Source organism: Emys orbicularis, chromosome 2 (assembly GCF_028017835.1).
Source record: "Emys orbicularis isolate rEmyOrb1 chromosome 2, rEmyOrb1.hap1, whole genome shotgun sequence".
Lineage (NCBI taxonomy): Eukaryota > Metazoa > Chordata > Testudines > Emydidae > Emys > Emys orbicularis.
In genome coordinates this window covers 81,867,681-81,894,401 of record NC_088684.1, presented here as the reverse complement: position 1 = coordinate 81,894,401, position 26,721 = coordinate 81,867,681, and the positions used below count along the sequence as shown (strand labels likewise).

Here is a 26,721-nt window from a genome sequence, read left to right as displayed (position 1 = left end):
TAATCTATCACATGTCAAGTCATGCAAATAATTGCAACTGGAATGACTGCTTTTGTAAACTAATTGGCATCTTGTTGGGACAAAACTTATGACTTGCCATATGTTAAAGCACATCTGACAGAGGATGATCATCGAGGCTTGAAAAATGAGTTTGATGTTAGTGAACAGGCAGCTTTCCTGGATGAATATTATCAACTTCTACAGACACTTTTTTAAATAAAAGCTTAAATTCTAGCCATAGTGGTTGTCACGACAACCTTCTAAACAACCATGAGCCAAATATAAACTGATTAAATGTTGTCTTAACTCTGCAGACAGACAGCTCCAGTGCCTCTCTGGGGTACTTGTACAGTAGAATCTCAGAGTTACAAACTGACCAGTCAACCACACACCTCATTTGGAACTGGAAGTACACCTCTACCCGATATAACGTGACCCAATATAACACAAATTTGGATATAACGCGGTAAAACAGTGCTCCGGGGGGGGGGCGGGGCGGTACACTCCGGCGGATCAAAGCAAGTTCGATATAACGCGAATTCACCTATAACGCGATAAGATTTTTTTTGGCTCCCGAGGACCGCGTTATATCGGGGTAGAGGTGTATGTAATCAGGCAGCAGTATAGATTAAATAAAACACAGTACAGTACTATGTTAAACCTAAACTACTAAAAAAAGGGAAAACAGCATTTTTTTTTCTGCATGATACAGCTTTGAAACCTTACTTAGTCAATGTTCAGTTGTAAACTTTTGAAAGAACAACCATAATGTGTTTTTCAGAGTTACAAACAACCTGCATTCCTGAGGTATTTGTAACTCTGAGGTTCTACTGTACCTTTGTCAGGTTGTCAGAGAATAAAAACTCACTGGAGTTTTGTCAGATTTCACTGATGCTGTTCAGAGTTTTTTGAGCAACACTGAAAATAATACAAACAGGTTAATTTTATTCTTGTGCTTGTGAAAGCAACAATGGAAGTAGACCTGGAAATCTAGTCGTTGAAAAAGGGTACCAGAATCAAAGGCTGTGAGAGGAGAGTGTCAGAGTACCAATCTTGCGGCAGCAGATAGGCTTACAGAGAATGATCTTTTCCCCTTCTGCTAGTCACAGCGGAGAGAGTAGGGTTCTGCAACTCTGACTCCTCCTAACTGGACACTGACACGAAAGATGAAGCCTCCATATGGGTCCAGTGACAGCCCCTTGTTAAGAATCCGGCAACCTTTCCAAGACATTTGGCTTCTCACCTGGGTGTTGCCCTTAATCGTTTTGCTATACGTTGTGATAAAATTTTCAAGCTGTAGGTACATGCGTGGGGAAAGATAAATGTAAGAAATAAGAAAAGTGTGATAGAGAAACTTTATGGGGTGAAGAGAATATAGGGCAGGATGTAGAGAACATAATGCGGGGGAAGGTCTAAGGGGATAGCGGCAAAGAGGAAGAAGACATACGAACATGCAGGAAAACAGCATCATGATCAGTGTGGAAAGGAGCTAGTGGAGAAAGACAGAAAGGAAAAGAAGGTTAAAAATAAAAGTGAGATGAGTACAGTAGAACCTCAGAGTTACAAACACCTTGGGAATGGAGATTGTTTTAACTCTGAAATGTTCATAACTGTGAAGAAAACGTTATAGTTCTTTCAAAAGTTTACAACTAAACATTGACGTAAGACAGCTTTGAAACTTTACTATGCAGAAGAAAAATGCTCCTTTCCCTTTATTTTTTTTAATCGTTTACGTTTAACACAGTGTCACCGTGCCTCCGTGGGTCACAACGGAGAATACCAAATTCAGGACAAGCTGCTGGGAAAAAGGGCAGATACACGCAAAAACTGGTGGTTATTCTCCCATAAGATGTACCAATCCAGCAAGAAAAGTAAACTTCTATCTCATTACACTGGCTAACAAGAAGTTAGAAATGCAGCCACCTTAGGTATTCCAGTCCTGGATTCAACACCCATACACTAGATGTAATGATGAGTGGTTATTTAAAATCAATTTAATCAAACAAAAGGATTTTCTGATCCCAAAGGACCAGTCACATATCCAGGTCAATATATAACTCAGATCTTACCCAATAATCACACTGTTGCCAATCCTTTAGTATCTAATATCTAAAGGTTTATTCATAAAAAGAAAGAAAGGTGAAAGTTAAAATTGGTTAAAGGAATCAAATACATACAACAATTGCAAAGTTCTTGGTTCAGTCTTGTAGCAGTGATGAAATAAACTGCTGGCTTGTTAAGTCTCTGGTTGCTTCCAAATCATTGGAAGGTCCTCAGTCCCTTGGTTAGAATGCTCCTATTAGTATAAGTCCAAAGATTTGGGCAGGAAAGAGGCAAAATGGAGATGTTTCCAGGGTCTTTTATAGCCTCTGCCAAGTGAAGGGAAACCCATTGTTCTCACTGTGGAAAATTACAAGGAACAAGATTGTGTTCGGAGTCACATGGGCAAATCACATGTCCATGCATGCTTTGCTTAGTGATAGTAGAGGCCATCCCCCATACTCCAGTTAGAACATTCACAGGAAAGTCAATTAAGTGTAGATAGGCGTCTTCCATTGTGAATTAAGTGATCTTTGATGGGCCATTCAACTTGAATAGTCCCTTCAAGATGTGTGGGCTAAATACCTTGTGGATGTTACCACATAAGCAAACATTTGAAATACAGGTACATAGTTAATATCCATAACTTCAGATACAAAAATGATACATGCATACAAATAGCATAATCATATTTGGAAAATCATAACCTCTCCATAGACACCTTACTTGACATACTTTGTACCAGATTTGTTGCAATTATATAACAGTGGTAGCAACAACGATCTATATGGTCATATTTTATCAGATAACGTCTCACACACAGTACTGTACTGTATTTGCTTTTTTTTGGGTGGCGTTGTCTCTGCTGCTGCCTGATTGCGTACTTCCAATTCCAAATGAGGTGTGTGGTTGACTGGTCAGTTCATAACTCTGATGTTTGTAATTCTACTTCATTACATATTTTTAAAAGTAAAATTGCTGATGTTGCAATGAAGTATAGTACACACATCTCATTCTTTTAAATCGCAAAGGCACTGCTTTTGTGGGAGGATGTGGCAACACTGTACTCTTGCTGTTTGGCTTATTCCTTGAGCTAGTGGTCTCTGGATTAATTATTCAGACCATTGTAGTTAGAAATGGAAATAAATAAATAAAATAAATTAATGGAGATATCCCATCTCCTAGAACTGGAAGGGACCTTGAAAGATCATCGAGTCCAGCCCCCTGCCTTCACTAGCAGGACCAAGTACTGATTTTGCCCCAGATCCCTAAGTGGCCCCCTCAAGGATTGAACTCACAACCCTGGGTTTAGCAGGCCAATGCTCAAACCACTGAGCTATCCCTACAACAGGAAAAGACCTGTTGTAGTGAGTTTATGACTGCCTTGAACAGAGCATGGACCATTCTAATCCTTCTTTTCAAATATTTTTGTAAGTCACATGTTCTGAGGCATCTAAATATAGTAGTCTAAAAACTAGTAAAAAAGAAGAAACAAAGCCCAGTAATAATGACATCGTTTAGTAATTCTGGGAAAGGGTAACAGAAGGACAGTCCACAAAAACAAGCATCAAACTCTTCATTCCAGAAGAGAACAGAAGTTGAATTTAAAAGAGCACATAAAGCATCGATTAAGTGTTGAAATGCTATTTAAATGAAATAAAAAAAAGAGGGGAAGGGAGTCTAAAGAGCTCAGGCTAAAAGGTAAAGAGCAAGATATTTAGAAATGGCAATAGAAAAACAGGACGAATTACAATCATACAATATCCGGGTTGGAAGGGACCTCAGGAGGTCATCTAGTCCAACCCCCTGCTCAGAGCAGAACCAATCCCCAGATAGATTTTTGCCCCAGATCCCTAAATGGCCCCCTCAAGGATTGAACTCACAACCCTGGGTTTAGCAGTTAATGCTCAAACCACTGAGCTATCCCTCCCAATAATAGCAGTGAATATAATTGAGATTTTTTTAAAGTGACAATATAGAAGACTGCAAGACTAGGGAATGAAGTGAAGAGGGGAAGGCATATTGATAGTGAAGCAAAACAAATATGAGACTTGCTGCATGCTTTTTGGGATAGGCTGAAGAGAGACTTTTGGAACACCATCATAGGTAGAACTGCAGAAAATGAGGTAAAAGCTTATAAGCACAAACACCAGAATTTTCACTGGGTGAGTAATAGAAAAACTGCAGCTATATTTTAAGATATCTGTAAGGGTATGTCTACACCCAGCCGCTAGTTCGGTGGCTGGGAATCGAAGTTCTGGGTTCGACTTATCGCGTCTTGTCTGGACGCGATAAGTCGAACCAGGAAGTGATCGCCGTCGACTGCGGTACTCCAGCTAGACGAGAGGAGTACCGCGGCGTCGACGGGGGAACCGCGGCGTCAACGGGGGAGCCTGCCTGCCGCGTGTGGACCGAGGTAAGTTCGAACTAAGGTACTTCGAACTTCAGCTACGTTATTCACGTAGCTGAAGTTGCGTACCTTAGTTCGAATTGGGGGGTAAGTGTAGACCAAGCCTAAGATTTAACATGAAGAAACTTATTGTTTCAAGATAACGTAAAGCTTCAAAGCAGTGACAGCTGAATGATGGGGGTTTTGTCCATTGAGAAGACTGCAGTGGCAATGAAGAAAGGAGTTAGAAAAAAAGAGCTTCTCTCAGACTTAAGGTAAGAGTCAGTACAATGACCAGTTGTCAAACAAATAAGTTAAATGTCTTTAATTTTTTAAAGATATTTTTAGCTTGAGTGAAAATTCATTCTTCCTGTTTTTCTCTTTCTGCATAGGTGGCTTTTACTAAAAGAAGAATGACGTCCGTGTCTTTCATCCAGTGTTGATGTGTGGGAGGATGATTGTTTCTGCAATATACACAGTACATTACTAAGTTAACTGAGAGATATGTACCTTGTCAATGCAATTTATTGCAACTGGTCAACATATGTATGTTACAGAAACTAGGTTCTAGTGGTATCTGAAGACCAGCACTGGAAACAGTAGTGCTAACTATTGTGACTATACAATAAATTACCTTGGTATCTACTGGTCATGAAAAGTAGCAATTGCGTATATGTAAGATATATTCTATAACTAGTACTAAAACAAACTTAAAATTAATTAGGCAAGTGTAAATTAAACACGCATCCTACATTTCCTGTTTGCAATTAATATGTCATTAGTAAGGCCCTATTTAACTGGTGATACTGCTGATTCTGCAATATTAGGCCTCCACTGCAGTTTTGACGGTAGGAGCCCCGCCGTGTGTGTGGCTCTCAGTGAAAGCCCTGGCTGCCCCACGTGGCTGACAGCTGGGAGTCCGTTCCCTCCCCCCCCCCCCCCCCCATGTTCCCGTTATCAGCTCTGGGCCCCCGTTCACAGCCCCAGGCAACTGACAGCGGAAAAATCACAGAAAAGTAATAATGGATATTATTATTTGCAGTAATAATAAGGTCCATTATTACTTTTCCACAATTTTCCATTGCTTGTCCGCAACTCAGCTGCAATTTTTTGACAATCATCCCACATTTCAAGTAGGTCCTTAGTCATTAGACCAAAATCTTTCAGCTCATTAATTCTGACATGAAATTGCTAATACAGCTAATATTGAATAAAGTGTTTAATAGTGTACATATGTGTCTGTTTTCTAAGATTATATTTCTATTTGCACAAGCTACATTAAAATCAAAGGATTATTCATTGTTGGCTAAACAGACCAAAAAGATGTATGTATTTTGTTTGTGAATGTTTTGTATTCTTAACTATTAGTTTGCCATTTTGAAAATATGTCAGTAGGTGTTATCCAATCCATCCATAAGTTTAGAAGGAATAATATTTTAATTTTCATTGTTAGTTTAGTTTTCATATTTAAAATTATTTTCTGGAACAGATGATACATCTTGTATTTTGTTCGTGATCTTCTGGTGCTATTTCATTATTTGAATGCATTGATAAGCCTATTTTTCAACTTCATAATCTCATCAGTCACATTCTAATAGACTCTAGAATATATTTCTAGATACTGCTAAATTAGCAAGGGGGAAAAAGGTCCTTAAATATTGCTGCATGAATATTACTTGAAATTTTGAGCTGAGCTAAAATATGGCAGCTTTTGGAACTTGTGTTTGTGGAAGCAGGGAGTTGGTGTTTTTTTTAATTCCTGATTTCTGGAAAAGTCTTAAAATAAAGATGTACATGGTGCTAGTATTTCAAAAACCATACATGAAATCTTGGTTTCATGTGCATTTTATTAATCACTCGACTGGTAAGAGATGGGAGGCCTGCAGATTCATTATCCATGCTCATTTCTTTGGGGAAGGATGAAGTATCTCTCATCTCTTGACAATTTATACTCCATGGCATGGAATACCAGCTGTGGAAAAAGTTGGAAACCTTTCTGAAGCTCCAGGAAAAAAGGGGGGTGGCAATCTGTTGAGGTAACTGATGATTTAGCAGCTGTCATTCTTGCTCATTTACACACACGTATGCTCTTGTTGGGACTGTTCAGAGGTTTACAGTCTTGATCAGCGAGACTTGAGTTTAAAAACAAAACAAAGCAAATTATTTTTTTCCCCTGCGTTTGTCCTGCTGACTTTGAACAACATCAGAACAATGTGGAGGATAAGGTTTCTGGCCTTGATGGTTAGAATTGGTAGCTGCCACCCAGAGCAGCAAAAAACAAAAACAAAAAAACCCCTCTCCTGTAGCAGTAGGAAGAGAGGCAGAGGAAAAGTGCAAAATTGAGGGACGTACTAAGCAGAAAATACAGAAATGAGAAAAGTAGGAAGTTTTGTTTGTTTTTTGTTTTTGTCAACAAGAACAGTGGGGTGAGGGGTAGAAGTGTAGAATTTCATGGGCAAGGATGTTAGGGAACCAGGCTCTGAGAAGCTCAATGCCCCTGCAAGGGTGGGGGAGATGAGCCCTAATTGTGCCTCTGTTATGAAGAGACCCAGAGAAGTGGCTTGAAGATTCTGGTGGAAAGCAGGCCTTAACTTACCAGGAGCAGGGGCTAGCTAAAGGAAGCTGATCCTTCAACTCCCCTCATCAAGGGGTAAATTCACGTTTAGAGAATCTAGGAACTTTTACCTAGACACTTGAAGCTCTCAATTAGGTTTCAAAAATAACCTTGAATGAATGAAAATAGACACTTAGTCCACATAGCTGCCACAAGTTAATAGCTTCCCTTCAGCTTCTTTGGCGAAACAGCAAATGCAATGAGAAGTTATCAAAATTATTCTAGGGACTCTTGTTTTAAGACTAATGACACTACGTACTGCATTATGTGCACATAAATATATGTCCTATTCTCTTGAAATCCATATAACAAAAGAGGTGGCTTAAAACCCTAAAAAATTGAATTCTGTGAACTTCCACAACTGTAGAGTTACTCATTTAGGATACGTCTTCACTACCCGCCTGAATCAGCGGGTAGAAATCGATCTCTCGGGGATTGAATTATCGCGTCTCGTCGGGACGTGACAATCGATCCCCGAATCGACGCTTGTACTCCACCAGCGCAGGTAGGAGTAAGCACCGTCGACGGGGGAGCCGCGGAGGTCGATTTGCCGCTGTCCTCACAGCGGGGTAAGTCGTCTCGGATACGTCTAATTCAGCTACGCTATTCACGTAGCTGAATTTGTGTATCTTAAATCGACCCCCTCCCCCCATAGTGAAGACGTAGCCTTACTGTACTGCTTCACTGTTGATATGCTGTTGGCCATTCCGGAGGCCACTCACTGGCTTGAATTTTCACTGTTTTCTGGCAGTGGCTTGCAGATTTTACAGCTACCCAAGTTGTCGCTTGTTTTGCAGAGGCAACTGACACTCGAGAGTGGTAACATCCTTGCATATAATGTGGTACTGTATATAAATACTGTCTAAAAGTGGGTGTAGACTCTGTTGAAGCTATCATGCATTAAACCCACATTTACAAAAGTACTTAATTTCTGTAAGGAGCTATCAAATCTTGCATATAAAAACCAAATGAAATACTTTACAGAATATTTTAACATACAACAATAGAGTACACAGGTAATGGAAAAATAGTGGTGCACACATCAGAGGCACGTAGACATGAATTTCACTAAACCTAAATCTCATTTTTATGATCTCTTTATTTCTTAAAATGCCTTAATTGTTGCATTATTTTCACCTAAAGCCCCCATTCCTCCAAAAATACTGTTCCTAGTTAAAACTAAAGCAGGAGGGGGAAAGGGTAGTCTTGATCTCTCCCCTGAAGCATTGGAGATAAAATTAGTAAGTAAATAAATAAATATATAAAGTTGCTATTACTAAAAATGAACTGCTGAAGTAAGCAGTATTTACAGTAGTCATTCACATGAAGAAATGGGCCTCTATGTAAGTTTAGAATCGTACTACTTCAATAGCAGAGACTTGCATTAAAACATAGTTTTAAAACATAGAGTAGAAACAAGTTAATAAAGGGCACTGCTGTGAACTACTTATTAGTCTATGTAGCTTGTATTAGTAAACTCAGAAGTATGAAATCAGTTCTTTGCTAGCTGGTTTTTAAACTACGAAAGTGAGGGCAAATGGAGATAAGACTGAAGAGTATATGGCAACATCTGAAGGAAGGACTCTTTAAATGTAAAGTTGGAAAGAAGATTAAGTATTGGTATTATCATAGTGCCTGCTACAGTATCCCAGGACTGTAGGAACTAGCTGCATTGGACATGTAACCTAGGAAAGCTGGGTTTGATCAAGCCTGGCATGGTTTCCCTTCTTGATGAGCATGGCGATAAGTATAGGATATTACAGGGGTCGGCAACGTTCGGCACGCGGCTCGCCAGGGTAAGCACCCTGGCGGGCCGGGCCAGTTTTATTTACCTGCTGACGCGGCAGGTTCGGCCGATCGCGGCCCCCACTGGCCGCGGTTCGCCGTCCCGGGCCATTGGGGGTGGCGAGAAGCCGCGGCCAGCACATCGCTCGCCCTCACCGCCCCCATTGGCCCGGGATGGCGAACCGCGGCCAGTGGGGGCCGCGATCGGCCGAACCTGCCGCGTCAGCAGGTAAATAAAACTGGCCCGGCCCGCCAGGGTGCTTACCGTGGCGAGCCGCGTGCCGAACGTTGCCGACCCCTGGGATATTAGATTGAAAGGAAAGTCTCAAAAATGTCATATTTCTAAATATTGTAGAATATGCTTAAGAAAAATAAGGGTAGAAAAAGAGAGAAGACAGTGAATGATGAAAAGAAAACATTGGTGGTCACTTCTGCCTCTTCCCTTCAATTCCAATTTTTCTATGACAAATGCTCTATTCTTTCCACAAACCATGCTTAAAACTCTGATTAACATTAATTATATGAGTTAAATACATACATCAGGGAAGGGCAGAGCAAGCACCTCTCTTTCCTCCGAAACAAAATTAGCTATATTAAGAGCCATAGTGACATGAACTACACTGGCATAATTGTATTGTGGCATCTAGCAGCAGTACTGTCATTAAGATAATGCAAATACTTGTTCATCCTGTTTTTACAGTATTTTACTGTATAAGCACCTTCTGCCTTGCAGCTAGATATCCAAAGTAATAGTTAAGGATTTTCAAACATGTTTCTGTACTTCTTTAATTTGAAACATGTTTTTGAGGTTTATAGTTGTGTAGACTTTAATGTAAATATGTTGCAAAATATTACTTAACAAATCATCTACTGCACTGATACAACCTAATTTTTTTCACCTCCATTCAACAAGCTGGGTAAGGATTTTTATAACATGTTGTAAGTAAACTATTATCTATTATAATAAAGTAATTGCCTAAGTAGAATAACTGATGAAGAAAGAAAATAGCCAGTGTGGCAGTATTGATTTAGATATCTTTTTCTAAAGCACAGGGAAGTCTTTAGAAATAACTGATGTTTACAGAATGCATTTGAGCAAACAAAGGGCAGGCGAATTGGTGTAATACTACTGTTTTACATAAGAAAGGTGATAAATGAGATCTAAGGAACTAAAGACTTATTGATCACTAGCTTAGCACCTAGAAAGAGATTACCAACATACTTAATGCATGATTTCACTGCAGTAATTGATCTCAAAGACAATTCAGCTATTGGATTTTTTCACTACTTGACATGTTCATCTTAAAACATGGAATTTAAGTAATAACTTCTTACAATAAGTTCCTGTTTTAAGAAATGTGGAGCTAAAGCAGTTTTAGTGTTATGTTCACTTGAGAAATGTACAGCCACATGAGCTTCACAAGATTATTTTGGAAAAAAAACAAAAGAAAGGGGAATAGAGTAAACTACTGTAGCACAATCCCTCTGCAACTCTTTGAAAATTGTTTAAAGGTGATAGATGTTCACTCCCCTTCATGTCTTTAAGAAAAAAATCATCCCCCCACCTTATTTAAAAAAAATAACATATATTGATGCACATTTCATTCTAGTTCAGTGTTTTCCTCTTAAATTCCAGGAGAAGCTTAGGTGAAGATAACAATGTTAATGCACATTGCTGGCTAGGAAACCAGACTAACGGATGCGGCAAAATGAAGTGACAGGCAACATTAAGATGATTAGGAGGCACAAATATCAATGGATAGGATGTGTTGCTATAAAGAGAAAACCCACTAGATAATGATCATTTTGGAAACAGCTGTAGGAATTGGCATGGCAAAGAGGTGGGCAAAATACCCACCCAAACAAAAAAGGTAGAAATTATGAAATTAAAATGTAGAAATTATGTGAGTGCAAAGAATTGGAGAGAATGGGTAAAATGCTGTAAGTCTCTAATCTGATGCAGGATGAATGGGAGGGAGGGAGGCTAGAAGTACTGGTTGCTCATTGAGAAACTAATAATTTAATATCTTGCAGATTAGTGTAAAATTACTCATACTGCTATAAAGACCCCAATTCAGGAAAGCCTCTATACTCAGAAGAGTACTTAAGCAGGTCACTGGAATTTAAGTAAGAGTTTTAGGTGGAAGCGTCACTGGAACACACGTAACGTGTGACCAGGGTCGGCTCTACCATTTTTGCCGCCCCAAGCAAAAAAAAAAAGCTGCTCGGACTTCCGCCCGAATTGCTGAAGCAAAAAACAAACAAACCAAAAAAAAGCCGCCCGGACTGTGCTGCTCCAAGAATGGACGGAATGCCACCCCTTAGCATGTGCCGCCCTAGGCACGTGCTTCCTTCACTGGTGCCTGGAGCCGGCCCTGCGCGTGACTGGTTTCTACTAGTCTGTAACACAGGTTCTCTGTTGAGCACAGTTTAGATACTAAATAACAATGATATTTCTGGTGGCTACTCTCTTTGTTTGCCTGTCAATTACATTCAGGAGATTAAACTATCTAGAATGTTTGTTTGAAGTGTGTGTTTTCCTCTTTGGTTTTTGTATATTAGTATATTTATTTGAAAAACCCCACAGCAAGAAATTTATATTATAAAATATATATGGGTTTATATTTACAAATGTTATATCAAACAGACTATAATGTGTATTTGAAGTGTAGGTTTTTCAGTTCTTATTTTCGTCTCTTATTTCCCTCTCATTCCTTTTCCTCTCTTGCTTCCTCCAAGCTTATTGGCTTTATGGTTACATATAATACATAAAGTAAAACATGGGTAAACTGTGAAAAACCTGCATTTACATCTTGGCTTTCTGAGACCATCACAAACCATGATTTGCTAATGAAAAGGATGATAATATTTACTTATTTTACACATTGGAAAACAAATGATTTGTCCAAGGCCAAACAGTGGATCAGTTGCATTGCTGAGATTATAACAAGAGTTCCTGACAGCTAGCTCTATGTTTAGCCATAGACAGGGTTTTGTAGTGATTGTGTGATTGCAGTGGTCATTCAGTCTGAAACCTGACCCAAGTACTGAATATAACCTGCCTGTCTGTTTGGCCCAGGAATTGCTGTCACCCTCTTGGAATAGACCTTAATTCTCATGAAACAAGGAAAACCTTCTGTGATGTACAATTTCTTAATTCATTTACTAAAAGTTAATGAGAGAGACTTCTAACCTATTTTAGATCTCTGGAACAAAGCAGATAAAGAATCAGACTTCTTATGAATTATCAAAATGGAACTTCAGGTCTCCAAGTCGCATTCTTTTTATATATACATTTCTGCCATGTCCATCACCATATTTCCTGAGCGCTTGACTAGATGAAAGACACATTAGATACTTCTAGAAATAGAATACCAGGGAATATTGTAATCACTCTTACAAATAGAAATCTGTTCAGAAGTTGAGGGATAGGAGAAAACAATTGGGCAGTGGGGTATGGCCAATCGCAGCATGGCTCACTGAAGGACATGCTGCTGGATAGGTGTGAAATGCCAGGCAGTGAGGTGAGATCAAAGTTGGTCCAAGATCAACAAGGATGCCCTCTGAGTTGCCTTCAGATCTATCATTGGAAGGCCATAACCTCTGCTACTTTTCTGGTCCCTGCTGAGGGATAAATCCGGCAGTAACTGCAAGGTTCCTTAACAGCAGAGTGCTCACCCACCAGAGGGTTGAAATAGTGCAAGGCATCCTCAATACCTGCTCTGTTGGGAGGGCTCCAGGCTGGAGAGTGGAGCCCCTAAAATAGGTGACATTGAGCAGGGAAAATGTATGTCTCTACTGCCTTTGCTGAATCATTGTATCTCCATGTCCGCCCCAACCTTCAGGGATCCTATGGTTTTCTGGCCTTAGATCTGAAGTGGCCCTTCCCTAGCAGAACCCCCATGGAGTTCCCCATTTGTCCCAAATTTGCAACTGCATACATGCAGGTGAATTTCTGGCTCATGTGAAGCCCCATTGGATGCAGTTGCAATATCAAGGCTATTGCTTGTCTCCCCGCTCCCATGGGTTATTACTTTTGAGCCATGGAAACCCTGAAAGACAGAAATTTGCAGTTTCCAGCTCGTGTACTAGCAGGGGTGACTCAAATCCACAGAGAATTATGTTGAGTTCTTTCCATCTTGTGGCTTTTTCCCTGGAGAGTATCATGTACCCACTTTTTTCACACTATGATCTTGCATAAATCAATGAAAAACAAATAAAAAAATCTTCTTTTAATGGAATCAATTAACAGTTATCTGCCGGGACAAGTTTATAATAGAGTATTTTCCCAGCAACCACCAAAAAGATGTACATTTGAGTACATCAGGCTTATGTAGTTTTTCATGTCATTTAATCAATACTAGATATGTTTTAACAATAACAGTTTTTTTCTTTTTTAAACATACTCCTTGATAAGTTTAATTTTAGATGAATATTGAAAATCCAATCAAAAATATTTTTTTGAAAGAATATGCTGACCTGTTGTTACAAGGGGCTTAACTTTTGGCTTCCTGATTTTGTTTTCAGGAGGATATAGTGACTGATTGAAAAACCTTTTTGAGTTCAGAATTTGGTCTAATGAAGCAGATTTATTCCCAGACATATAACCCTTATTTGACATCAGATATTTTCTATAGGTGCTTGTTATAGTAAACTATATGTGTACATGTGATAACTACATTTTTTTTTTTTTTACAGAAACCACAGTCCATTAATGAGTTTTGGGGCCAGTTTTGTCAGTTTTCTGGTAAGTGGGTGAACAAATTGAGCAGAGAGAATTCATCTCACTGTTTGTATCATTGTTAATTTCCTCGTGTGTGTATATTTGTCTTTTCCTGTTAAGCTCAACTCTTTTAGAATATTAAAATTAATGTAGTTATAAAACATGCATAACTCATTACATTGCATACATGGAATCTTAACTTGTTTTGCTCTTTTATGTGGTTTTAATTGGGAGTAAAGGGTTCTATAAATTCAACATCTCAAATTTATTAAATATTGACATGTTCCATTAAAAGCAAAAGCCAAAGACTGATTATCTTGCTTTACTGAAAAAAAGTTATTAAAATGAAATTCATACATTCAGTTTTGTCCTATAATAAACTGTTAATTTCTAAGTCTCATTTATCATTATTTTAGAATAAAACTGGTGGGCTTCATGTGAAAACATCTTAAATTAGTACCCTTTTTGAAGGTGCAGAGGTATTTGAGGACTAAGAACGCTAATAGACTAAAGGTTATTAATGTATGATCAGTCACATTTCTGAAAATGTGTTAAGTACATCGTATATGGAAGAAGAGAGAAAAGGGATGAAAATGAGCTGCTGATCTAAAAGCATATTTAATAGTATATAAGAAAGTATTTGAACCCTGTTTTTAAGTTGACCTTATTGTGACTTGCCTGCTTAATCCTAAACTGCAACCATATATAGAATAGTAAAATTTTATTTTAAAAAAAAGAAGATAATTTTATAATATTCCAGAAGTGCTTTTTTGTACATTAAATTAATTTTAAACACCTCAGTCTGTGGACTACATGACTTGGAAAGGCATATTATATAGGAGGATTTTTCCCTCTTGCCTTAGGCCAACATGATGAAAATCTCTTAGGCTTGCTCATCTGAGTTGATTTACTGAACCAGTATAACAGCACAGTACAGCATCATTGTACCTTGAAAAGCTTCTGCTTAGTTACTGTTCTAAAGATAGCCACAGCACTTCGCATGCCTATGTCATCCAGTATTTCCATTAGACAAAGCATCAGAAAAAGAAGTCGGTTATCCTGAGACCCTCTTTTAGCTAGGTTAAATGGAAGCTGAAATGATTTTTATTTTTTTTTAACAAGAAGTATAGGGATTCTGCTCATTATCACTCATAATGCAGTGGGTTTTATTTGTTCTTGACTTTGAGGCATGTTATTTACGTGAATAAATTTATATAAAACAGTATGTGCGCAGACACAAATTGAATCTTGTATAACAGTAATTGAAAGTGAATTTATGTAATGTAATTCATTTTTCAGCTAATGTAATATGACAGTATTTTCAGTTCAACTATATATTAAACATTCAGTTTTGTTAAGAGAAACAGAGTCAGCTAATAAGTTCTGATTTCAGACTCTTGACATTTTAGTGAGGGACACTTAAATGCGGTTGGGCAAGGGCTGTGTATATATATCTAGCTGTGTATATACACAACATGAGTCTCGAGTAGCAATTTAATCCTCAAATGTTTTTTAAAGAAACTTATTTAGTTTTTGTCTATAGTTACTGCACCAATAGCTGATGTAAAATTTCTTGTTGTTTTGTTATTCAAATCTTTTGCATTTTATTTTTGAAAGAATGCCATGATGACATTTGAAGAAGAGAAAATGCAGTTAGCTTGTGATGATTTAAAAGCCACAGAAAAACTGTGTGAGAGTGAAGAAGCTGGAGTTATAGAAACAATCAAGAATAAAATTAAAAGGAATGTAAGTGGAGCATCTGTAAAATATTAGCTATTGTGTACTGTGTGCAACCGTTTGTGAAAACTTTCTTCTACCTTTCCTTTTCTCTTTGGCATTCAAGAGGGGTTTTCATAGCTGAGTTGATGTCAGAACCGCTGTTGGGAATCCTTGTGGTTTGTTGTTCTTGAAAATTTCAATTTGCATGACAGTGTCAGCTCAGATGGGCTGGCATATGGAATTTCTAGGTTTAAAGAGGCTAGTTACCACACTGATGGGCATTTTAGAAATTTGAGAGAGAGATTTACCCAGAGTTGAGGACAGCTCCCGTAAGGCCACCCATATGGTTGTGTTTTGCTGGGTTAGATATTCTGAATATTTCAATGCAGAGGCTATCCCATACCCATATTAGCATTAGAGACAGAGAGTTTAGTCATAACCTCACAGATTTTTGTGGTGGTCTCTGCTGATGAGGCACACCTGGTCTACCCTCCCAACTGGTGTATCTGTCTGGTTACCAGCTGCTTTTATCAGCTGTTAGAGGAGGCTCTTGACTCTGGTTCCTCACTGAAACCTTGTGATTTTGGTGTCTGGATGCCATTGGGGTTTAATGGTGAGCTCTAGGAATTGAATCAGTTGGGCTGTGTTGAGATGGAGTTATCTAAGGAGCCACCTGGAGTCTGTTTTTTTTTGTTTTGTTTTGTTTTGTTTTTATTTTATTTTGTACAAGGAATGTGTGACTCTACAGAAGAGCTGTGATTGATGCCAAGAAATATTTTTCCTCTTAACATATACTCTTCAAGGGACCGACCATTTGCTGAATTTCTTTCAGGAAGCATGCAGTCTGATTACTCCGGATAATTATTTGTTTAGTTTATATACATAGTAATATCTTGTGATGCTTCCCAGGGGTAGCCAGGGTTGTGAGGCACCTCAGTACTGCCTGCAGTTAGCATGAGGAAGGCTTGTCTGTGCCTTCCAGGCGTCAGCTCCCCATCCCCACTGACCACAGGCAACACCAGCACGCCAGGCCTATGCAAGCCCTGCTCTCTCTCTCTACAGATTAGAGAGAGGCACATTCCAACCCTTGAGCTCCCTGAGCATCTCCTTGGAGTGTCCACCACTGGTTCACAGAATTCACAAATTCACTGCTGTCAAAGGAACAGTACATACCAGTTTACCAGTTTCACCTGAGGATCACCGCTCCAATTAACACACAGCACTTAAATATGTTTAGTGAAAATAAGTAAAAATTTATTTAACAAAGAGTAGAGATTCTAGAAGTAGCAAGTGAAAGTATTGGAAACAAATGCTTACATATAAAATTAAATTCTAATGTCTTCTAGAGCCTAGATTTAATTAACAAGATACCATCTTGTCTAATGAAAGTTTAGCTCACTTAGTCTTTCCAGTATTTTCTAGCCAGGTTGGATCTGACCCTCTTTCATAAGACAGAACACGATGATAATTCATCTCAATGAAGGGCCTGGGGTGTACTGCAGTACCCCCAGTTATACCCCAAAAAACCATTGCCCTTACTCATAAACAGGACACCCTGTGTTTGTTTTTTTCCTTTAGATCTTTCATGTGACCAGCTAGAGAGATAAATGTCTACTACCCCCCGCCTGAACAGAACCTGTTTATCACCTTCTAGAGACCTATCTTAACCCCCACACCTTAAGAACATAGTTTTCAGTATAGATACCTAATTCCTTAAATAATGTCTGTGCATGCACCTTGCAATGATTAGGGTGTCCAGTGTGTTACTGGCTATTGGTAGAGACTTCACATGCCACCCTTTGGTGCATTATTATATAGACATCAGGCCCTTATGCACCACCCCTTATGCCCTCTGCCAGTTGGCACTAAGGGGTCCCTGGGTCACAAATATCCAAAAGTCTTGTTTGTGATTGGTGCTCCATTGTGCTGTACAAATACGTAGGAAGATGCATTCCTTCCCCTGAAAAGTTTACCATCTAAATCGACAAAAGGTGAGGAGGAAACAGGCACAGAAATGTGAAGTGATTTGTCCAAGGTCATATAATAGATCAGTGACAGAGAAGGGATTTCAGTGTTGTTACTCCTGATTTACACTACTGAGAGAGCAGAATCAGGCCCTAAATGGAAAAGATATGAATTTTCAAATTCTTGTAATTTCACATTATCTAACTAGAGAAGGTATCTGTTTCAACGCCTTTGTGGACAGTGTAGTATGCAGAAAGGTTTCAATGTAAATAAACTGAACATCTTAACCCAAAAGTTATTTAAGAGGAATACATTCCTGTAAGAAACTGAGCAAGGAATTTCACCAGCCAAAACGAGCAGCTTTACCTACAATATGTAGTTAAAAGAAAATCTGCTTTTTTCTGCCTTTAGTGGGCCTAGTTGAATCTCAGAAGTAGTAATCTTGTGCGATTTTCTGTAACTCCATAATATAGTCTTCCCAAGATGCACCTATGGAGGTGCTTTATCATTACCTGAACTTGTTATGCCATTAGACTTCTTCTTTGAGTGCTTGCTCATGTCGATTCCATTCTAGGTGTGCGTGCGCCCACGTGCGTGGTCATCGGAGATTTTTGCCTTAGCGGTATCCGTAGGATTGGCTGTGGCACTTCCTTGAGTGCCACGCTCATGCATCTGTGTATCAGGCACCGCCGGCCGTACGCCCTCTCAGTCCTTCTTACCGCCTGTGGTGGTTAGTCGGAGCACCTTTCCTTTGCATAGCAAAGGCTAGTGGTTTCGTCTCTTCAGACTTTGAGCCTTAGGGCCTTGTAAATAGTTGTTTATAGTAATTAGTGTTAAGTAGTTGTTAAGTGTAGTTAGAAGTTAGAGTCCCATCGGGGACTTCGCCCCAAGCGGGGCATGCCCCGGTCTCCGGGGTTTAAGCCCTGCATGGACTGTAACAGGACTATGTCTGAAAGTGACCCCCACAGCAGCTGCCTCAAGTGCTTGGGGGAATCAGATGTGAAGGACGAGTGTTGTATCTCACGAGCAACTCCTCATTCAAGAGTTCAAGAACCTCCTGCACCTGCGGGCAATGCAGGAGGTCCCTCAGGACATGAAAGGAAAGGGGTTCTATTCCTGCAATTTTCTAATCCCGAAAGCAAAAGGGGGCCTCAGACCCATTCTGGACCTGCGTCGCCTCAACAAGTCTCTCAGAAAGTTGAAGTTTCGCATGGTCTCCCTGGCCTACATCATCCTTTCCCTGGATCTGGGAGACTGGTACACCGCCCTCGACTTGAAGGATGCTTAGTTCCATATTCGAAGGTCATAGGCGTTTCCTTCGTTTCATAGTGGGTGGGTATTTTCAATTCACAGTGCTGCCCTTTGGCCTCTCTTCGGCCCTGAGGGTGTTCACAAAATGTATGGTGCCAGTAGCTGCTTATCTGAGATGTTGAGGGGTCCAGGTCTTCCCATATCTTGACGACTGGCTCATCAAGGGCAGGTCTCAGGAACAAGTGCAGAGGAGCCTCGATCTGGTGCGTTCCACCTGCTGTGACTTGAGCCTGTTAATAAACAAGAAAAAATCCACCTTAATGCAAGTCCAGTGACTAGAGTTCATTGGGGCAGTTCTCAACTCCACACGAGCTAGAGCCTTTCTTCTAGAAGTGTGTTTTCGGGCCATGTCGGACCTGATCTCCCATGTGAAGAATCACGCGGTAACCACGGCTCACTGCCTGCGGTTGTTGGGCCACATGGCCGCATGCATATACATGGTCAGTCATGCAAAGCTCCATCTTCGGCCTCTGAAAGCATGGCTTGTGTCAGTCTGCATCCCCAACAGGCACAACCTAGACTGGGTAGTCAGGGTGCCGGATCACATCCGGTTGTCCCTGGATTGGTGGTGGGACCCTGGGTCAGTGTTAGAGGGAGTTCCCTTCGCGGCCCTGTCCCCATCGTTGACCCTGGTCTCCAATGCTTTGGACCTGGGTTGGGGAGTCCATCTGGGCGAGCTAAGCACCCAGGGCCGCTGGTTGCGGGATAATCTGGCCCTCATATCAACATCAGGGAGCTCGGAGCGGTTCGCCTGGTCTGCAAGCTTTCTTGCCCCACCTGAACGGCAAGGTGGTGCAGTCCTGATGGACAATACTGCTGCGATGTATTACATCAACAGGTAGTGTGGAGCCAGGTTGTTGGCCCTTTGCCAAGAAGCTCTCGGCCTTTGGTATTTTTGCATGCGGCATACCATTTATCTGGTTGTCGCGCACCTGCCCGGAACCAAGAACATCTTAGCAAATCACCTCAGCAGGACCTTTTTGTCTCGCCACAAGTGGTCACTCCATCCGGAGGCAGTCAGTATAATCTTCCAGAGCTGGGGGACTCTCCAGGTGGACCTGTTTGCATCCAGGCAGAACAGGAAATGCCATGTGCTCTGTTCATTCTGGGGGATGGACAGGGGCTCCATCCATCCCCTAGAATGAACAGAACATGTGGTTGGGGGCTCTGATGTATGCCTTCCTGCCAGTGCTGTCCCTTCACAGGGTCCTTGTGAAGATCAAGCAGGACAGGGCGAAGATTATCCTAATAGCCTCCACCTGGCCTTGCCAGCACTGGTTCGGCATGCTGCTGGACCTTTCGATAGCTGCCCCGCTGGCTGGATTTGCTGTCCCAAAACCACAGCAGCCTTCTGCACCAGAACTTGGAGGTGCTGTAATTGACAGAATGGCTTCTCCATTGCTAAACATGGGCAAACGGGAGTGTTCGGCAAGTCTTGCTGAGTAGGAGGAAACCCTCCACCAGAGTGACTTACCTGGCCAAGTGGAAAAGGTTCACATGCTGGGTCTCGGAACGGCATATCCAGGCCGCGCAGGCCTCGCTGCGCCTCCAACTCCAAGGTTTGTCCCTGTCATTGATCAAGGTCCACCTGGCCGCTATCTCAGCTTTCCATCCTCCATTCCAAGGCAGTTTGATCTTCTCTCATGACATGACGGGCCAGATTTTGAAAGGTCTGGAGTGTCTCTACCCACACATCCGGGATCCCGTCCCTCCCTGTGACCTGAATCTCATGCTATTGAGGCTCATTGGGCCTCCCTTCGAGCCTCTGGCTTCCTGCTCTCTCCTACTTCTCTCTTGGAAGGTTTCATTCCTGGTTGCGATAACGTCAGCCCTCAGGGTGCCGGAGATCAGGGCGCTTACTTCGGAACTGCCCTATAAAATCTTCTACAAGGATAAGGTACTGCTGCAACTGCACCCATCGTTTCTGCCCAAGGTCATCTCCCAGTTTCATACTGGGCAGGACATATACTTACCCATCTTCTTTCCAAAGCCCCGTACGTCAGATGAGGAGAGCTGGCTACGCACCCTGGACGTCAGGAGGGCGCTGGCCTTCTACATAGATAGAACAAAACTGTTCCATAAGTCAACGCGGTTGTTCGTTGCGGTGGCAGACATGTTTGCATTTCATTATGCACTTACCAGCAAGCTCGAGATGACACTGGCTTTGGCAGAGCAGTGCTGCAAGACCATGAACTCTGAGCCTACCTCCATTGACACTGTTTGTGAGTCAGCTAGAATGGAATCAACATGAGCAAGCACTCGAAGAAAAAACAGTTACTTATCTTTTGTAACTGTTGTTCTTCGAGATGTGTTGCTCATGTCCATTCCATTACCTGCCCTCCTGCCCTTCTGTCGGAGTTGCTGGTAGGAAGGAACTGAGAGGGCATATGGCTGGCAGTGCCTGATGTACTGATGCATGAGCGCAGCACTCAAGGGTGCGCCACAGCTGTCCCTACAGATACCACTAAGGCAAAAATCTCCCACCATGCACAAGGGCATGCACACCTAGAATGAAATGGACACGAGCAACACATGTCGAAGAACAACAGGTACAAAAGGTAGGTAACCGTTTTTTTCAGAGTTGTATAAAATAACTCTTCACATGTCAAGTTGAAAAGTTGAGGGTTATTGTTGCAGAAAAAGGGTGGTTAGCCATGTTCATACAAAGTAAAAGATCTATGTGCTTTAGAGGGTATGCTATCTTGCCATCTGGTAATTGGAAAGATTTTCAAGGATGAAGGACTGCCAGGCCCAAGTCTCCTCGTTCAGCACCTAGCCATTGCATCTCTAGTGACTATGAGAGTAACTGCACTTTTATGTATGCATAAATCAGTAAGTAAAGTATTATGCATGCTTAATACCTTTCTATATTGTAATGTATGTGCAGAGTAACAAAAACTTCCTCTGGTATCTTTTACAACAAAACATCGGTGTTTACCTGAGAAGTCTCTCTAGGACAAGGATCTTGGTCTTGTTTTTGTTTAATATAAATTTCTTTCCAAAAGCTCATCGACAGCTATGGCACTATAATAAATTAAAGAAACAGTAGGTCTAAATAGGGAACTTTTGAATGAAATGAAATTTGGTACTCTCTTTAGATGTGCTTTTCAACACTGAGGAAATCTGATATTGATAATAGAATTCATAATGTTTATTTTAAGTGTAATTTTGTATAAATAACATGGTTGAAGTTAATTTAGAAATTCTAAAACTAGTGTTTATATCCTGTGCGTTAATTTGTACAATTTTTCAGACTATTTAAGGTAATACAGTTAAGCACTTTTTTGTGTGGGGGGGAACTACAGGAAATGGCTATACTAAGCCAGGCAAATATTGCTATGTGTGTTGATTATAGACTAATCAAGTTCTAAAATAAATATTTTTCCATATTATTTGATATGCTCACTGTGGATTATTGCAGTTCCCATACAGAATATGTTTAACTTGCTGGAAAATCAAGGTTGCCTGTGCACCAACAGTCAAAATTGAAAGATTTATACAATATAAATTATGTGATTTAATAAATATTGCAGATTATAGGAGTTTAGTTTGAAATTAAAATAATTTCTTTTACACCCTGCTTTTGTATATTTCAAACAGGCTGATGGCCGAAAATCTGCACCATCCATGATGGATCGACTACAGAGACAGATAATTGTAGCAGACTGTCAAGTTTACCTGGCTGTGCTTTGTTTTGTAAAACAGGAATTGTCAGGTGTGGTGTGACTATAGTAATAATATTTTAGCTTTTTTTTTCATTGGCATGTAGAGTGAGTATTAACTTCTGATCTCTAAAGTGTGAAAATGATTACCGGTACCCACATTGATAAAGATGGTTGCTTTGTGTGAAAGAGAGACATTGCATTTGAAATGAGGGATTAGATTTTTCAAAACTGAATGTGTCTGCAAAATGTGCAGCCATTGTACCCTAAAAACTTATATTTGTTCACATGGATTTGGTATGCAAGCATGCACCAATATTATGTGCAATTATTTATTTGCATATGGAAATAGAAGGTTTTGCAGGTGAAAGGGTATATTTGTGGGTCTTTGCCAGTTTTTGCTAGGTTTAAAAGTTGGGTCTCAGTAGTGCAAAAATGAGACATTTTAAATTTGTATTTAGGATTAAAGATATTTATGATAACTTTTTACATAAATATGCATACATATATAGTAGGGCCTTTAAATAATGTATATTTGATTTGTATAAATTAGGACTTTCTGCCTTTTGTTATACCAATACCCAACATTCTGCTGGTCCTCCCTTATATATACCTGAGAATACTTTGCATATCCTCATAGATGCACCTCAGGAATCATTGCAAAGATGTATAAGTGCCTTGTGCATCTTAAGTTGTACTGGCTGAAACTGTATGAGAAAATTCTCTCCCGCAAAGCCCAGGTAATGGGGACAGGCTTATGTCCCCCACACTCATACAGTTGCTCGCAATCCTATTCAGGAAATGGGGGAGATAGCAAGAAATTGCTGACCGAAGTGGTTTTGAATTAACAAGTCTAGTGCTAAAGATGGAAAAGCTGACTAAACAGTGTAAACTTCTAATGTGCTAAAGACTCTATTCATTAAAACATGGAGCACAACAGTTTCAGGTGCTTGCTTGCCACAGAAATTAATCCTGATTTAGGGAATACAAACCTCTCCTTGTCTCAGCTGTAAAACTGTTTCCAGATTTCATTGCATTGCTTGATCTCTGGCATAATAGAAAGACATTCCTGCCCCCATAAATTTATACAGAAGATGATCCAGGTCATGTGCTAACTGAGCATGCTTCCAAGTATTCACTTATGTCAACAAAGACTGAGGGAGGGCTGCTGAAGAAAATCCAAGAAGTACTATCCAGATTACCATTAAAATAATGTAAATATCATTGGTCGAGAACATGGGACCTTCTGTTATGGAAATCCCTATTTTTCAAAAACCAGTATTTCTGCAATTTGCTTGGTTCTAGATAAGATATATAAACTAAGGGACTATTGTCTGCTGTACCAATAAGATGAGACAAAAGGTAATATATTTTATTGGACCAACCTCTGTGGGTGTGAGAGAAAAGCTTTCAAGTTTACAAGATCTCTTCTTTAGTTCTGTGTGAACTCGAAAGCTTGTCTCTCTCACCAACAGAAGTTGGTCCAGTAAAAGATATTATATCACCCACCGTATCTCTCTAATATCCTGGTACCGACATGGATACAACAACACTGCATACCAATAAGCTGTCATTTAGGATTTCTTGGCACTCCAAGTGGGTAGTATATGGCTTTCACTCACTCTTTTTGCTCATTATTTTCCCCTTGAAATCTTCCCTCCTTTCAGAATTTATACCATAACTGCATTACAGCATCTGACCCAAAAGCCGAGAGAGCAGTCAGTTTCCTTTCCTCCTCTGGTCTGCTGTGGAGAATGCTGAGGAAGCAGCAGTAACAACTCAGGACAGAAACAGGCCTTACAGCCCTTCTGGGTCTATCCACTCAGGAACAGTTCACTTGAAATCTTTAGCTACCCTCCTCTGAGGCTAAAGATCCTCCAGTTTCTTGTCAGTAGCAGTGTGAGAGTGAACTTGCTGAACAGTTGAGTCTATCACCCATTAATCATTTTAGAAATCCAGCTTTTGGCCAGATTAACTTTTTGTTTTTATACACATACTTAGTTTTTATGGCTTTATGGCATTATGTCTAGATTTTTGTATAGTGAGAGAACCAAATTATTGAGACAAAATCTTCATGTGTAAATTGCTTGGTTCTCAATTGATGGGTAGAAAATCATTGACTTTTTGCTGAACAGTTTGACAGGCAGCTGTATGAAAACACACAGGCTTATGAACAGTTTGCCTTTTAGTAGCTCATTGGGCTAATGTTTCTCTCCCACACATACTGTAGCTATTTTCATCTTACTACATTTATAAAACAAATCTGATCTTTATTGGACTGCTACCTAGGTGCATTTAACATTGCTGCAGGGATTTAAACTTCTTGAAATTAATCACTGCAGTCATAGCACAGGCAATCCATTAGCAATTAATGTCAGGAAGTCTCAACTCAAGTGTTATCTCAAAGAGTTAAGTAATCCACATTATGAATAAATAAAGGCTCAGATTTATGATTTTAACATATCTCAGTATACCATATCATGAGATGTGCTGTTTTTGTCAGAAAATTTTCAAAGTGTAGTACTTTGGTAAGCAGGAAGGATGAAGTTCTGCAATGCACACATCAGGGATGCAGTGATCTTATCAAAGGCACTAACTGAAACACAGTCTGTGGGGATGAGTGAAATGTGGTTGGTTGGTTTGTTTCCCGTTGCTCTATCCCTACTGCATTGCTGTACAGAATTGTATAAGCACTTGTACTGTGGTGAACCACATAACTGCTGAATATTCTATGCAGCAAAAAAGTGGCCTAATTAGAGAATTGAAATAACATTAGCCTCGCAATATAGCTGAATCATGGTTATGGTTGGAATATTTTATTGCAATAAATAGCTTAATTTTTCCTGTTGAAATAGTAAAAAAATAAAAATTCATTTGCAACACACACAATCAAAAAGTTTAACTCCAGTAGGCCTGTTGCAGTCTTGGGGTGCTCTGCTGAGCAAAGCAATGGGGGATGAGAAATCTGATCTCAATTAAACTATTTTTATATTTATTTCAAAAGAGCACTTCAGTTCACTTTCAGTATAATAGAAATACAGTTTACAAATACTTTATTTAAAAACCAGATCTTCCTTTATTTACCTGTAAAGGCCAGGCCCTCACAGATCTGTTTCCCTTGCTACAGCTCATGGTGTCACCAATACCTAAAACAATGTAGCGAATGCAGTATTCTGCATTGTGTATGGTGCTGCTAATATCAATGGTGACAGAATAGAGTCAGAACTCTATAGTTTTTCTTGGAAATAAAAAAAATTAATTTCACCTTTAATATGCTGCTCTCCTGCAATTTCTTATAGAGCTGTATACAGAATGTTGATTTATTGTTACTTCAGCTGTAAAGCTCACTGACTGAAAATTCCATTACTCTCCATCCAGGCTAGCTTTGGACATTCCCTAGTATTATAGTAGTCTCCCCTTCCCTCTCCCAGTACCCAATATGGGTTATTCCTCTCTCTGCACATGGCTTCTTCTGGAGAGTCCAAACATAATTTTTAGTACTATGATTGTGCAATTAGATCTCCATGTATAGTCGGAAGTAAGCTTGTGGCTTCATTTCCATTTCATACATCCAGTGTCTAAAAGAGATTGGGCTAGTTGAAAATCCTCTTTCACAATTCCTTCTCCTCTACTTCCTTTTGTAAGTGCAGGGAGTTCTTTTGTGAAGAGCAATACAATAATATACAAATATGCAGAGAGAGTAGATTTGTCTCCATATTCCTTCCTTGTCTCAGGCCCCCATTTGTCTTTACACTCTGTAAAATTCATCTCAACCTGGACACTAAATTTGTGTCTAAAAATCTGCTTATCCCTGTGCCGACAACAGTACCCACATACATCCTTGCCTACATTTCCTCCCACTTTGCCACTGCATCTCCATTATCGTATCACTTCAACTCTTCAGACATGCAATGGGCCATTGCCTACTTTCTCACACTTACAAAGAGTGGTAGTGTAACCTCACATCCTTCCTCAAACAACTCAAGTTCAAAACTATTATCCTTGTCCATGCACATGCTGCAACCTGCCTGTGTCCTCCCTGTTACTTGTTGAGGACTTGTCTCTTCTCTGTCCATTCATACAAGCTCCCCACTTTTGGTATTAGACACTTCCCTGCATCTTCTGCTGTCTGAAACACACTTCCCATATGTCTCCTCGGCAGCTCTAGCTCTCATTTCAAATCTGTGGAAAGTACTTCATGTTCCTCTTCTTTCATACCTTTTTCATTTTCTTCTCCTATGAGTCACTGTTTAACTGTGTAAAACAATTTTGAATACAGTTTTGTATGAAAAAATATATCTACCTTATTTAAAAAACACTGTAATCTACTCCAGATAAGGTTTTGGTTATTTTTTTCCCCATTCTCTATTCTTTCAAAGCCACTTGGAGTTAAAATTAAACATTTTTCCTTTGGGTTTTTTTGCTACTTTCCATGTGCCAGGCACTGTGTTCATCCTACTCCACACCATGTGTTTGTAAAGTTGCAGAAGCCGGCATTGTTTACTTTGTGTTT

At 40.0% G+C, this 26,721-nt stretch overlaps 1 protein-coding gene across 1 annotated transcript in view; it reads left to right on the top strand.

The window, feature by feature from the left end:
- TTC39C (tetratricopeptide repeat domain 39C) overlaps nt 1–26,721 on the top strand; it is a 69,496-nt gene that overhangs the window by 3,556 nt on the left and 39,219 nt on the right. The window contains exons 2-4 of the mRNA XM_065399543.1: nt 13,527–13,575; nt 15,169–15,297; nt 22,147–22,261. Coding sequence (XP_065255615.1) covers nt 13,527–13,575; nt 15,169–15,297; nt 22,147–22,261 — 293 coding nt within the window. The remainder of the gene's footprint in view (nt 1–13,526; nt 13,576–15,168; nt 15,298–22,146; nt 22,262–26,721) is intronic.